Raw genomic sequence first — 14,592 nt, forward strand, 5'->3', positions numbered from 1 at the left:
GAGTGAAACACACCTATTTGTGGCCTTCTCTGGTGATCAAGTGCCTTAACATTTTACTGATGTCTTTGCTATGTAATTGTAGATTACATTGTTAAACATATTTTTTTTTCTATGAAAGAGATTTTAATATGTTGTAATTAAAAAAAGCTGCCGTAAGGAAAAAATGAAGCAATTTGGTTATGTACAATTTTTAAGAGCTGTTTTACATCAATTGTTTTAATAAAGTCCTTCTTTGCACTGCATGGACAGCTTGGAAGTTATTTGTGGTATATTGGAGTCATTTTATTAAGCCTTATATGGGGTATAAGGAGGTGTGTGTGTGCGTGTGTGTGTGTGTGTGTGTGTTTGGGGGGGGGGGGGGCAAAGGAATCGGTGTATGGGAATTAAGAGATATACAGTTTAAATTCTTTGCATAGTCATCTGCTTCTGGGTGCTCCAATAAATTGTCCTGTTTTGCACTCAGGTGTGTTATGTCAGTCTTTCGATCAAGGTTGTAATTTCCACTATTTCCCACACGGTGTCGCCCCTGCTCCGAAAGAAAAAGCCTGCCGTCGCTACATCTAGGATGAAAGCATGCTTCTCTTACAAAATATTGCATAAATCTACTTTAATCTCTAATTATAGTATTGCACGGGATAATATAAGCAGGATGCAATACACTTTGTAGTGCTAGCAAGTTAATAGTAGCTTAGCATGCAAATGCAGCCACTTGTAATGGGACACAAAGGATGCTGAAGGAGGCTGCTGTTGCTGCTACCCGGTGCCGTTCAGTTAAAGGACAGCAAAGTGTGTATCCAAACAAACCTGCCTCGGTTTTCTACGAGCATATATTTGCTTCAGAGGACGCAAAACAGCCAGAATGTAAACGGAGACACAGCCACATGTGAACCGTCAAGGTAATTATATTTCACCGCATTTATAAACGTGTTGTAACCCAATAAAACAAGGCTTTGTTAGCTTGCTAGCGGTTAGCTTGCTCCCTGATCCATCTAATAGTGCCAGTGCAGAGTTAGCCTGTTATGATAGCATCCCCTCGGCTAAGGGATGAGCTATGGCCCTGCTCTGCTGCTGCCCTTTCACATTGTTAGCAACAGCTGCTTTTGCTGTCACCATCAATAAACTGGCCCACGAACAAATGAAGAAATTTCTTCATTTGTTCGTGGGCTCTGGTTGCCAGTTCCCGTCCTTTCATGGGTTTACGTGGGAACACAATTATTACGCTATTAGTTTTTACCTTAAAACAGCTCGAATCTGCATCCATTATAAGAGTAAACATAGCTCAGGTGTCTCACGCTTATCCCAGGAAAGCCTCCAGCATCATACACAGGGCATGCTGTAATGAAGAAAAGCAAATAATAAACATAAAGGTAGTTGTTCAGTTACCTGGTGTTTTCTTGTGTGTACTCTACAGAAGTCTTGAGTCACCACTCATTTCTTTATATTTTGTTAGTAAAATGAGCATATATTGAAACATGTGCAAACATACATGGGAATGCAGTGTAATAAGGCAAAAACAGAGTTTGTACAATTCTAAAGCGCCTGAAAGTCAATATTTGGCAACAATCGTTATTCCTTAGCTTTGCCTGAACTCTCTTAGGTAAGCTTTCTTTTCATTTTTTTTAAAGTTCAAGTAGTCTTTTTTGGATGTTGGATGACTTTTGCTCTATTCTCTGTTAAGAAGATCTCACACTGCTTCAGTAATGTTGAGGTCTGGGCTCTGGGGAGGCCAATCCATGAATGATAGTGTTCCTTTATGTGTTTTTTTCTATCCAGGTATGCCTTTACTGCATTGGCAGTGTTTGGGATCATTGTCATGCTGAAAAACAAAGCAGCTGCAGATCAGACGCTTTCCACATTGGGCTGCATGGAGGATTAAAATCTGAGTGTTCTTCTCTGTTTATGATTCCATCAATTTTAACAAGATCCTGTGCAATTTGGCATACCTCAGTCTTTTATCCCTGTTATATGTTGATTAAGCATGGCTTCTTGACAGCCACCCTTCCACTGAGACCATTTCTGATGAGTCTCCAGTGAAAAGTAGACGGATCAACTGATGAATTGTCTGGGTCAGACGCATCTCTTAGGACTAGTGTCACATCCTTGCTGGATTTTTTCTTATTTCTAAAGGACACGACTTTCAAATATTGTTCCTGTATTACAGATAGGTTTTTTTCGGCCTACCACTTCTCCTTTTATTCTCCTCTTGTCCAGGTTCCTCAGATCTTTTAATGACACCCTGCACGCTGTACTAAGATATGCCATGTTTCCATCTTCTAGTTGTTTTTGGAATAACTGTATTGGTGCAAAAATACTATTTTATGCACATTAAAGTGTAGTATCTGTGGCATATTTTTTTATAGATTCAAAAAAGAGAACAGTTTTGTGACTGTCTGCTACTAACAGAGTGCACAAGGCACAATTTAAAAGGGATTTTCTATTATGTAGGCATAATACTGGTTTATTCCTGGAGTTAGGTCCCTTTTTATCCTTGAATTAAAAAAAAAAAAACATTCCCAAGAAAATGGTCAGGTCAAAGGACTGGACTGAAAAACTTTCTATACCCTTCATAAAGCATGGAGAACGATCACTCAAAACCAGAAAGTCTGGCTTCTTGGAAGATAAATATAGAGAAATGTGGAATCGTTCAAGACTTACTAGTTTTGTTTTATGTCATTACATAATTTTGTCATTGCATATTCAGATGTCAGATGTTTCCTTTGTTTGCTCGTGATTTTTTCTCCCTACTTTATTGTGCGTTTTCAGATGAACACGCAGGATTTCTAAGACTATAAATTCAAGCCTAGTCTTCATATCATCCTTAGGTGCATCCTTTTTATCCATAGTACAAGTGAATCTATAAAATGATTTGCAGTGGAGTCCATAAACAGATGAATTAATTTATTAACATATTCATTTTCAAGCAGAAAATCTGAAATGGTTCAGTGTCCCGCCTTACTATTAAATATAGTAATTTATTGCTCTTATATGTGTGTTGTAGTAACTGAATATCTTTTAGTTTATTTGGCTGGCATGTGGACATCACAAGCATAACAACGAAGATAGCAACGGGACATTTTTTGTTTGCTTATTAGTGCAGATGTCAAATAATAAGGAAGAAAGAGCCTTTGTCCCTCTCGGGAACTGAGACCCAGCACCCAGTAACCTCTCTGCCAGTTTTGAAACTCGCTTGAATCTTTAAGACTCAAGTGTACATCTTGTTCCAGTTCACTGAGGGTGGGCTCATCTGTCTGCATGGTCTCACCTCCTAGTACAAACGTCACAGCAGAAGAAGAGACGTCCCCCTCACCCCACCAGACCCTCAGCCGGCCTACTATAGTACTATTATAGTTCAAGCAAAGGCTAATTGTTGCTCCCTCACAAAGAGTGCACAGTTCAAATCTCTGGACGGTGATTCTGTCTTTTTCTACTGTAAGTGATATTACAGAGCAAGACGTTCCTCCTTGCATTTTTCTCTCGCCATGTAATGTGAGTCAGAGTTGGCTTGATGACTGCTGAGAAGTTTGTTTAGCTGTAATTTGCTGCTTTTCTTTGTTTGACTTACCTTCAGAGGGGAAGATGGCTGTGCTTGTTGTTTGTGCTCTCCTGTGCCTATCCTGCTGGGTGTCTTTCTACTTTGTCCTCTGTAACGTTAACGGATCCAGGAGCTACGAATGGAACTGTCGACTCGTCACGCTGGTACACGGGATCCTGGCAGTCTGCATCACAGCGTACATAGGCTATGTAGATGGACCTTGGCCTTTTACTTATCCAGGTAGGGGATGCAGTTTGTCAAGATTTTGTGTGCACATTAAAAACCTAAAAGGATGCAAGGATGCAGAGACACAGCATAGATTTTAAGCAGCTCACTGACTTAATATTATATTCTCTTATGCATTAATGTGACATTACTGTTTAGGTTCATCTATTAGTTTTCACTGTAACATCTGCGGCTTTTTCTTTGAAAATTGATGCAGACATGAGGCATCTAAACTAGTTAGCACAGTTGAGCTCTAACTACCAAGTGGAAACTTTTTGTAAGGTGCTGAAAAATCTTTAGACACAAAGACAAAAAGTTTTCAAGAGCTGTTTTTGTTACACGCCAATATAAACAACTATGTGCTTATTTCACAGTAATAACTTGTTTTATCTGTTTCGATAAGAAGCTAACTAAAGCCGGTCTTTTTTTGTCTGTGGATGCCAGGTACAAAGAACACCCCTCTGCAGATAAGTGCCATGGTCCTGAGTCTGGGCTATTTTATTTTTGACATGGCCTGGTGTGTGTACTTCCGTACAGAGGGACCAGTCATGCTGGCCCACCACACCATGAGCATCCTGGGAATCCTGTTGACCCTTTGGTTGGGGGAGTCTGGCATCGAGTCGTGCGCGGTGCTCTTTGGCAGTGAAATCACAAACCCTCTATTGCAGGCGCGCTGGTTCCTCAAGCAGACTGGACGTTACGGGACTCTGCTGGGGGATGTTGTGGACGTCCTGTTTGTGCTGCTGTTTGTGGTGATGCGAATCTTCGTGGGAGGCACAATGCTGTACTGTGAGCTGATCTCCCCCAGGCCGAGATTCTTTATCAAGTGTGGCGGAGTGGCCATGTACGCCCTTTCCTGGGTCTTTATGGTAGACATTGTTCGATTTGCCATCCGGAAGAGCAAAAGCTGGCACAAACACCAGAGAGACCACCAAGAGCTTTTAGCAGCTAATGGTCACGAAGTGAAGATGGAGTGATCGGCATCAGAAGGGAATCCATTTATGTCATTTCTCTGCTCTTCACTTTGGACACTTGATGGAAAGTACATGGAAAGCAACTTTTTCCATGTTGAAGTGTGATTTTAGAAAAAGGGATTTTTAAATTAAAAAAATGCTAAGGCTTCTTTTTGTAAGGTTTGTGGATTTTGAAGCTGAACATGCATAAAAGGTGCAAACAGCACTGACGCAGTTTATATCACTGAAAACCAAAGCTTGTTGTATAAACACACAAAGAAAACCTGTGGGAAGAAAAGTTGCCGTTAACTGTGACCTAGTCATGTGTGGCAGTGTGGCTCCAAAAGGAAGTTCCCTACTAGAAAAGAAAACGTTTACATGTAATGTTGTAGTCCTTGTGAAACACTTTTAGTGATGTCAACAGACTAGAATTGGTACTCAGGGAAATTAAGTAATATCAGAAAGATTGAAGTGTGTTTGATGTGTTTAATCAAATTTCTATTTATTTTGCATCCCTCCTTTAAAGCTCTATGTTACAGTTTTATTGAGTCTATTAAATTCTAAATGCGTTCTTTTTAGTGTAAATTGTAAACCTTCTCATGTTTTCTGAAATGGTAACCAGTGTCAACTTTATTGTACCAGATGTGTGAGGGTGGTCGCGCGTGAGTAATCATTTAGACAAGATCTGTGCTCTGCACTGATAGCTCCCAGCTAATTTAATTTAATAAGCTGTTTGTTGAATGTTTCAGTCTCACAGAGATCTTGTCAGAAATTGTCCAAGCTTTGATTAAATTCATTCTGAGCTATCTGTACATTGTGCAAGTCTTTCAAAAGGTCTTTTTTTAAATAAACCATTTTGAAATAAACATGTTATACAATGTTTGCCTTAATAAAAAATGTGCTACTGGGATGAAGACAGGAAGTTTTTATATTAAGGGACTATAATGACTGAGTCCAGATTTTTATGTGCATTCTTGTCTTAATTGTGAGAATATGTTTTTGTCGCAATAGGTTAAAAACATGCCATCTGTTTGTTTCCTATGTCTGTTCACTTGACTGGCACTGAGAGACGTCTCTGTGTGCATCACCAATACATATAAGAAAGTACAAACCTAACTAGTGTGTGCCTTAGTTATCTGAATGTACCTTCCTAATGTGTTTTTATCCTTTCTCATGTACTGTAAACTCATTCAACACAGGAGGCGGCGTCACAAGAGCCATTTCGGGTCGGGGTTTCATCGTTCACCTTTGTAATCCCTGTGTAAAGTGAAATAAAATAAACTTGACATGTTGTTTGCATTCACTAAACAGCGAATTTACAAGTAAACTGAAACATCAACTGTGTTCTAGTGAAGCCTAGCGAAACTCGAGATGAATTAGTCGACTGAGAGTGAAGTTACCTAAGCTGTCCACATGATGGTGTCATATCAATTATTTATGAATGATGAGAGAGGAAAGACGTGGTCTTTCTGCAATTCTAAAATAGGAGCAATGAAAAGGGAAGAAAAGCACTTTTTATTTTAAACACAAAGCATAAGCAACTTACATTAAGTTACATTAATTTCATGTGTAATTTTTTGTTTTTTTCTCATTTTAGCATAAATTCAGTCGTTTTGGACCAGTTTTCAGTCTTTACCAATGCAAAGTGGAGATAGGTGTGTGTTATGCTGTGTGTAATATACAATGTGCCTTATTTATTGTCGTATTTACAGTATAATGTAGGGTGCCAGAAATGCAGTGATGTGTGACTGCAATGCTCAGCACAGCAATCACACAGTAGTGCAGTAGTTGTGTATTTAAGCAAGGTAGTTGTGTGAGAAAAAGGGTAGAGTACAAGCCAGACGGGAATTTGTTTATTAAGAAAGATAAAATTATGTACTTTGCATTGATAAATATGACTGACCACAACCTTAATGGGACAGATGAAGTTTTTTTTTTTTTATAATTTTCATTTGATGGTTGGTTTTGCTTCCAGTAATATCACATGCACAAAAACTGGAGTCGTATAAATGACTCTTGGACTGGAAGGTTCAACACTTGAGTAGTTTGTATGTTTTTTTTCTTAACGGATAAATATAAATGCATGAATAATTTATTGTGTCAGTTTCATGAGTGCCTTTTGCATCCATATTTGACTGTTACGGCACACACAGTTACTTGAAGCACTATTCAGAAGGAGACTGACTAACATGAAGATATTCGTGTCTATACATTTTAAAATGATCAAATTATAACAATTTTTTATTTTTTTTTGGCCCAGTGGTCATTATTTAATATCCCTGCCAGCTGCACACGCCATTGAGGCGCTGCTTGTTATATTCACAGCCTACTATAGTTGCATCATACACGAATAAATTATACATGTTTAGTATTACTGTTACCAGTAGTAGTAGTGCTTGCTGTCGTTGTTACTCGTTTTTCAGTAGTGGTCCCTGATATTATGCTGAAATAAATTCTCCCCGGCGGCAGGAAGTGGTTAGTCTCTCCCAACTGCTAGCTAGGGCGTTGCTAGCGGCAGAAAGTGGGATTTTTTTGGTACCTTTCCTCAAGTTATTCTCTCGAACAAACAGCGTTGTACGTTGGGAAAAAATAACGTTTAATGTTCGCTACAAGTTTCAAGCCTCTCGCCGCTTTTTTGTCGTTGTTTACAAGGGAGCGGTGGTTACTTTCTTTCCCGTTAGCTGGCGGCCACATAGCTAGCCTGCTTTCCATCCACGGGAATTCTGTCGAGAATTGACGATTTCTTTTGGAACATGGAGTCAAGAGACGCTGTGCTGTGCTAACGGGCTCCGCTGCATTTTGTTTCCTCAAGGAGTCTTTTTGAAGGACATAACGCGAAGACGTATCGCAAGCCAGTGAAAATACACGAGGTTTTTGTGTATGTATGTTTCGCTCGTTGGCCGGCTCATTGTTGTGAACGGGAGTTTGCTTAGTTTGCACTCGAAACAAGAGCCCACGAAGCAAAGTTTTTTGCTGAAAGAGCTCATCTGTTTTGTTAGCTGGTAGCTGGTGAGATTCAACGACTGCCAGTTTGCAGTGAGAAAGGATTTTTTGGGGGTGAAACCTATGTGCTTTTTTAAATGACCATTTAACTCAGTTTCTTTTTAATCAAAGCGGTTTGACGTTAGCTGCAGTTGTTTTGCTAATTTCTAACACGGGTCGTTTAAACTCGGCATTGAGCGATTCTCCTGGTCACGGGAGAGTCGTCCCCACAGCCACAGACAGGCATTTCTTGGAGCAGGGAATACCTAATGGGACTGGAGGAATTTCCAGCATCTTCACCGATCATTTAGACGTCGAGGCCATTCGGCCGAGCTGGGTGTTGGCAGACGAACTACATCGCAGGGCCAAGGTGTCAGGAACGTTGGGATACGGATTGTTTACATACATCATATCGGCGGAAAACTGGGATGTGAATGCAAAGAAGGCACACGAGGAGTTCGTACATACACGACAACTTGTGCCAGCTGCACTAGTATATTTATTATTGTTGCCAAAATATTGTTTATTACCGGGGTAGGACTGCTAATTCGACCAAGGCCCCGATTGATTTTTATGATCTGCACTGTAGATTTTTTGCTGTCATTTAATTTTAACAAGAAGTCCTGGTTGTAGCTTAGGCTCATCTGGTGTTTGGAGGTGCCTTGCAGCAACCTCACAGTGAACTGATTCCCAGCATCGTTCTCAAAATCCCTGCCTACTCCAGACGAATGCCAGAGAAAGACGCTCCAGGAAATCGCCTCATCACACTCTGGAAAATGTTAATAGGATATAATTTGCTGCAAATCTAGAACCGGAAGCCCAATGAGTGACACACAGCCCAGCTTCACTGACAGGTACAGTAAACAACCACCTTTTATATTCTGTTAATGCACTGTTTTCACTTTCAAAGTAATAAAATCATAACATTTTTGTGAAAGTCCCTTGATTCGGTTGATCTGAAAACGTGTTTTACACGGTTTAGGTAAAACACTGACCTATGTGGATGATGCTCGGTAATAACTGTTATTTAGTTACTAATGAAGGACATCATATCTTGATGGAAACTGCTGATCTCAGCATGGATAATGGAGTTCTCTGTAGACTGTAAAATACTACTTATGGACTGGATGAGAAGGACTGCTACTGTTTGTGTGCTAGGGAACAGTCATCCAGTGATCCCTGTACACCTTTCAACATCACTATTACCCCTAAGCCTTTAAAGCTAAACCTCTCCTACACCTATTAAAACAATCTCTGGATTTAGACAAAACCCTAGTTCGGAGAGTAATCATCTTATCTAAGGCAGTTGTCACCTTAAACTAAAAGGTTGGACCAGCTGACTAAACATTGTGTCACAGCCTTCATGAATGCATCGATGGATGTGTCCAAAACTACCCCAATGTATGGACATGTGTGTCCATCACTGACTTCTGCATTGCACCATGACAGTGGTTTTCTTGCCTGGACAATAAAGAGGTTTTTGTTCTGAAATGATGTTCTCTGGCAGTAAAGCAAAAAGTGGAGCTGTTGTATTGCATCAAACCTTCCCACCTGAATGTCACATACCTGCAAGGAGAGAAGGAAGGAGTCAGAATAGAAGGGGAGCTTATTACACCAGGTTGGGATATGAAATACCCTCATGGCTAGAGCTAGAGGGAGGCGAAAGCCCAGCCCTAGTTTTTTTTTTTTTTTTTTTTTTTTTTTTTTTTAAATAAATATGACACCCCCCTCCCCCACTGCACTGATGGCAACAGTGGCTGGCACCAACTGCTGGCCTGTACTTGGAATTATTGTTCTGGATGTATGGTCTGTTTACATTGTTTTCCACAACAGTTGCTAGTAGCGACTGCACTGATCAATTAGGTTTTTGGTTTGTTGCTTGCTCACTCTTGCCTTATGTGTGTCTGTATTTCCCTGCTTTTGCCTTCGCTCCAGCCATGTGTGGTGTTGTGCAGTTTGTTTTTTTGCTCTGTTGGCATTGGTGGGAGGATGCATTCAGTATCTATTGGGGTTGGGCTGCCAGCCGGTGGGTCAGTTTAGTGTGCAGTTCACTCTTTGTCATAGTGTTCTGCTGATCTCCACGATTTTCCCACACCCCTGAGGCCCTCTCGGGAAGTGGTACTGAGGGGTATACTGCAAATGAAGTTCAACACAACCAGGCTTTCTTTGCATTAGCTGGCTGGACAAAACCTAAAACCCCAGCTGGAGATAACAGGTATCACAACAGTGGTTCTCAACTTTCTCTCTTAAGCAGAGCTTTTTGCTTCACTATCTGTGCTCGGAAAAGCAGTGATTCGTGAGGCATTAGACCCTTTTTCTACACAAAATGACCCCTATGAGTGACACTGCAGTCAGAGATGTTATCATTTGATGATGATAAAATGTTGATTAAAACTAAAAAGAACAGAACATTAAAAAGATAATACTAAAATGCAACAAGAGATTAATAACGTAGAAAACGGTTAATTTGGTGGTTTTTAGTGCACAGGAAAACAGTTTAATTCAAGTTATTTATTTCATCATCAGACTTGGCAGCAGATCAGAATCAAGTAAAACAATATTTATACATTTTCTCCATCACCAAATTAATGCATGGGCATTTTCAGTGACAATATGACACACAGTTTGCACTTTATTCAGAAATTTAACAGCGCATAACAATCCTATTAGCAGATAATCTATATTGTGCTTAAGACATGCTGTAAATGAAACAATCAGTGGAACCCTGGCACTTTGACTTTAAACCAAAACTCAGAAGATATCCTGGTCATAAGCAGACTTTGTTTTCACCATGATTTACCACAGTAATTTAGCCAGGTAAAAAGGAAGCTACTTTTATGACACAAACCTTTGACTTGAAGAGGTAAGCTTCGTAATACACCCCCTCCCATGTCATTAGTAATAGTAAAAAATAGTCAGTGTTTATCACCCAGGTACTGTCAGGGAGGCTGATTGGAGTGTGACTTCACTGTTACCTTGCAAAAGTTTTAACCTATGTCTGTAATCAGTTTTCAGCTGACAAGCCTGTCAATAATTATTCAATATCATTGATTCTTACATAAATATGCTCTCAGTTGTGAAGCCAGTATCAGTCACAACCTAATAAAGGCCAAAGTTTTCACATTGTGACATAGCCATCAGCTGAAAACGAGAGATGTGAGATGTCATGATCAGTGACTGTCTTTAAAGGGGGAACGGTTAACTATATGTCAACATTGATACATTTCTGTGGGCTAGTTGAGTAATTATATCACCACTATTTTTAATAACAGGACACTGGAGTTGATATTTGCGTCACTGCAGTGAAGTTTGTTTCCTTATGATAAATGTTTTCATGAGCAGTTCTGACAGCCCAGTCTGCTTGTATGCGTCTCCAGTATTTGGCATCCCTCCCCGATAATGCACCATGCCTCTGCTCCATCTAGTCAGCGCTGATACTGAGGAAGCTGCGTCAGCTGCTCTAAACCGTGCATTAAAATGAATTTCCAGAAGTCACTTAAAGCTCTGATCAGAAGTTTCCAACTAAGCAACAGAGGAAATGTGCATTTCACCCTAACATGTAACCTGCAAATGAAAAGTCCAGCCTTTTAGAAATGTTCTTTTGTGGGGGAAAAAAACTTCAGTTCAAGTGACAATCAACATTTGAAATGAAGCAGGTTGCAGGCTGTAGTTTCAGCTTGCAGGATTAAAAGCTAGTGTAGTCTGTAACATCTAGGTAAGGGCGGTCAAGCCAAATAAATTTAAACAGTTTTTCCTGATATGTAATCTTGGTAAACATTTTCTCTTGAGGTCACCTAGGTTGTAGTAATAGATGATGATCTTGAGGGTTGGATTCCTTTCAAAGAATGTAGTAAATGAGTATTATTATTATTACATGTACATATTTATTTCCTGTGCTGTAGTTTCATGTGTACAAATGTACACATCCATGCACGCACTTTTTCACTGAAATGAATGTGTGTGTGTTAGAGAGCATACAATTGACACAGGTTTCACAGGTATCTTTCTTTGCAAGTGAGTGAGGCTTGTCTGCTGGCATTACGTTCTCTTCATGCTCTGGAGGGGGTAGTAAACTCTCCAGTGTGTCTCCTGCTTTCTTCTCATTGGCAGTAGTTATCTCTTTTAGGCTTTTCTGTTTGTTGCTTTGCTATGCTGGTTGGATTGTGCTGTGTTATTTTAAGAAGTACACCAGCCCCTCTTGCAGCAATATATCGCCACCATGCTTTGTGGTTGGGATGGCGTTGCAAGTGTCATCTTTAGTGCTTTAAATATAATGATGGTCATTATGGTCAGGCAGTAAAGTTTTTGTTTCATCAAACCAGTTGAAAGTATGTTCTTTGTGTGGAGTCACACGTTGTAGTCTGTCTTTTTTGGGGGCAGTAGATTTTTGCTTGATGAGCAACCTTTCAGGTTATATTGCTATACTTTATCTTTACTCTGTCAGCCAGCAAATGAGTACTTTTGTCCAGTTTTAATACAAGTTGCTTATTATTTTCCAGGACTGATTTTCTATTGTGCATCAGACCTTTTTTGTTTTACATTCATAAGCAGTAGCTGCATGTCCCAGTGGTCCCCCCTCGCCCCCTGTCAGATTTGATTTCTTGTATCCCATGATGTTGAGCAAAGAGATCTCAAGCAGAGTTAGAAAGTAGAGCTCATCAAACACAGCAGTTGTGCAATAAATTTTATATTAATAGAGCATTGCATCAAGAATTGGTTTTGATTGTTTTATGGAGGTGATGATTCATTTCAGTGGAAGATTTGGAAGTTGTAGTTTGTGGTTGCGCTGTATATTACACTAAAAGCTTTTTTTTTTTTTTTAATTATTTGCTGTATTATTTTTTTTATTTTTTTTAACATGAATTGGCTGAATGGCTAACAAATGAGAATCAATTCAATGATGAGTTGAAGTGCTGCAAACACTTGTTTTTAGATAGCTTTTGATCACATTTAAAAACTAGGTTGAATATTTATTTCTAGTCTAGTGAGTCTTGATGAGCATTTTTTTATTTTTTATTTGGATGGATAGGAAAAGAACATTAATATAGCCTTGCAATTGTAGCTGTGTCTTCAGCATCTGCACCACATTGGCATGCTGCTTTACATAATCACTTCTGCAGCTGTCCTGTATTTTGTCCTATGTGAGATCTGGTGCATTTACCCCATCTTCTCTGTAATGGATTTAAACATCCCGTGCTGATTAACAGGCATGGCTTCCTGCTTAAGGGAGCTCAAATATTGCAAAATCGACAATACCAATTATTGCTCTGGTCAGTCTTGTAAGCTTGATTATTTAACAAAAGTTTTCATTACCTAAAAAGTCATACATTTGTTGTTATAGAAAATGAAAAACAAAATAAAATACATTTTAACAAGGGCTATTGGAGGACACAATGTTGACAAGTTGGACCAGATCATAAAACCCACCTCGCAAGGCTTCCTACAGCCTCTGTGGGTGCTGACAGGGGCAAAGAAAGGCCCCAGGCAAGGCAACAGCGACTAGCATGGCGGCAACAGGGCATTTAACATAGAGCTGAAGCCCACAGCCAGCCTTTGCAGTGATTGTGAAAGCGAAGAAACTGAGCAATCTGGAGGCAAATGATTCCATGGGGTTCACCTGTGAAAACGTGAGTATTAGTTTGTCTGGATGGGACAGGATTCTCTTTTCGTCCTCATGACTGGAGCTACATTAAACAGCAAGTGACTTTGTGCTTCTTTTTATTTATTTTTAACCCTAACCCTCCCTAAAAGCTCAAAGCACAGCCGTTGCTAAGAAAAGGGGTGTGCTTTGTTTGGAACACAAGAAAAAGAGCTTCTTAGTAAAAAAAAAAATAAAAATAATGCAACAAAGCAAGCAATTTATCTGGATTGTTTTGTTTGGGTGCACATTAGAGTTAGCATTGAAATTGTAATTAGGTTCAATTACATGCTACATGTTTTGTTTTTTGTTTTTTTTCCACTTTGTCCCGACCTGGGATATCTAGCAGTCGTGTGGTAAAACCAAAAGATTACTGAATTTTTCTCCAGAATGATAGCAGCGCACACAATGTACCATATAAGCCACCTAAAGTCTTCACCAAACAACTGACCAAATTCTTTGTTTTGGTTATTTATATAATGTAAATACGGATCTTAGGACTACTGCTCACACCTGGGTGTCACTTTCGCAGGCACACACCAGCTCTGTTCATTCTCATCCAGCTCTGTTTCACTCTTTTTCAGCCATAATAACATGTCTTTTTACTTTTTTGCTTTAATCAACCTCTCTCTCCTGTCATTACTACGTTTTATTGTGGTCCATGTTAGAACAGAGAATACTTTACTATTACACCAAAGTACAAATAAAAAGTGGTAAGGTGAAAACTGCAAGCCAGTGAAATTGTCTGGGTCTTTTTCATTACTTTTTTAAGATTATTAAGAATTCTTCTTATCTCAAGCTAATAAAAGGAAAGAAATATATCTAGGAAATGGCATAAAGAAGACAGAGGGGAATGAAAGAAGCAGTGGCCCAGGGGTGGTGATGTTGGAGAGTGGGTGGAGCCTGGATATTAGCTGGAGCTCTTGAGCATTGAGAGAGTTGGGGGTCTGTCACCCAACTATGTGATGTTGATGCATGTGGACACCCTCTACTGTCCTGCACCTCCTGTGCTGTTAAGCAGAAGAGCTTCAGGGCTCAAACATTACTTTCACTTCATGAAAGACAGGATCACAACAATAAAGAAAAGGGGGACGAGGAAACAGAGCTGTCTTACCCAAGTGTCAAGTTCTCACATGTCCATGTAAGGGCTTTGTGGGCTTAAACTAGGCTGCTGCCTTCAAGCTATCTGTGGCAGTGAAGAAGCCATACTATTATGCTCAGTGCTCCAATAGATTTGAAGATAAATTGCTTTTACAGTATTT

The 14,592-nt window shown here is 39.7% G+C and overlaps 2 protein-coding genes across 5 annotated transcripts in view; both read left to right on the forward strand.

Moving 5' to 3' along the window:
- Positions 1 to 361: 361 nt before the first annotated feature.
- Positions 362 to 7,000, forward strand: tlcd5a (TLC domain containing 5a). Of its 2 annotated transcripts, none has more exons than XM_085184482.1 (3): positions 362 to 3,429; positions 3,569 to 3,772; positions 4,202 to 7,000. In XM_085184482.1, the coding sequence occupies exons 2-3, from the start codon at positions 3,577 to 3,579 to the stop codon at positions 4,732 to 4,734; spliced, it is 729 nt and encodes a 242-aa protein (XP_085040608.1). In that variant the 5' UTR covers positions 362 to 3,429; positions 3,569 to 3,576; the 3' UTR covers positions 4,735 to 7,000. The 2 variants fall into 2 exon arrangements, with proteins under 2 accessions (XP_085040608.1, XP_085040609.1); XM_085184483.1 differs by having other exon boundaries at positions 363 to 896.
- A 198-nt stretch (positions 7,001 to 7,198) lies between these two features.
- Positions 7,199 to 14,592, forward strand: part of arhgef12a (Rho guanine nucleotide exchange factor (GEF) 12a) — a 42,332-nt gene continuing 34,938 nt past the window's right edge. The window contains exons 1-2 of one of the 3 annotated variants that reach the window (XM_085184475.1): positions 7,199 to 7,588; positions 8,326 to 8,546. In XM_085184475.1, coding sequence (XP_085040601.1) covers positions 8,515 to 8,546 — 32 coding nt within the window. In that variant the 5' untranslated portion in view covers positions 7,199 to 7,588; positions 8,326 to 8,514. Of the gene's footprint in view, positions 8,547 to 14,592 lie in introns of all 3 variants that reach the window. The other 2 variants (XM_085184478.1, XM_085184479.1) reach the window with 2 other exon arrangements.

This window comes from Neolamprologus multifasciatus, chromosome 14 (assembly GCF_963576455.1).
Source record: "Neolamprologus multifasciatus chromosome 14, fNeoMul1.2, whole genome shotgun sequence".
NCBI classification, from domain to species: Eukaryota; Metazoa; Chordata; class Actinopteri; order Cichliformes; family Cichlidae; genus Neolamprologus; species Neolamprologus multifasciatus.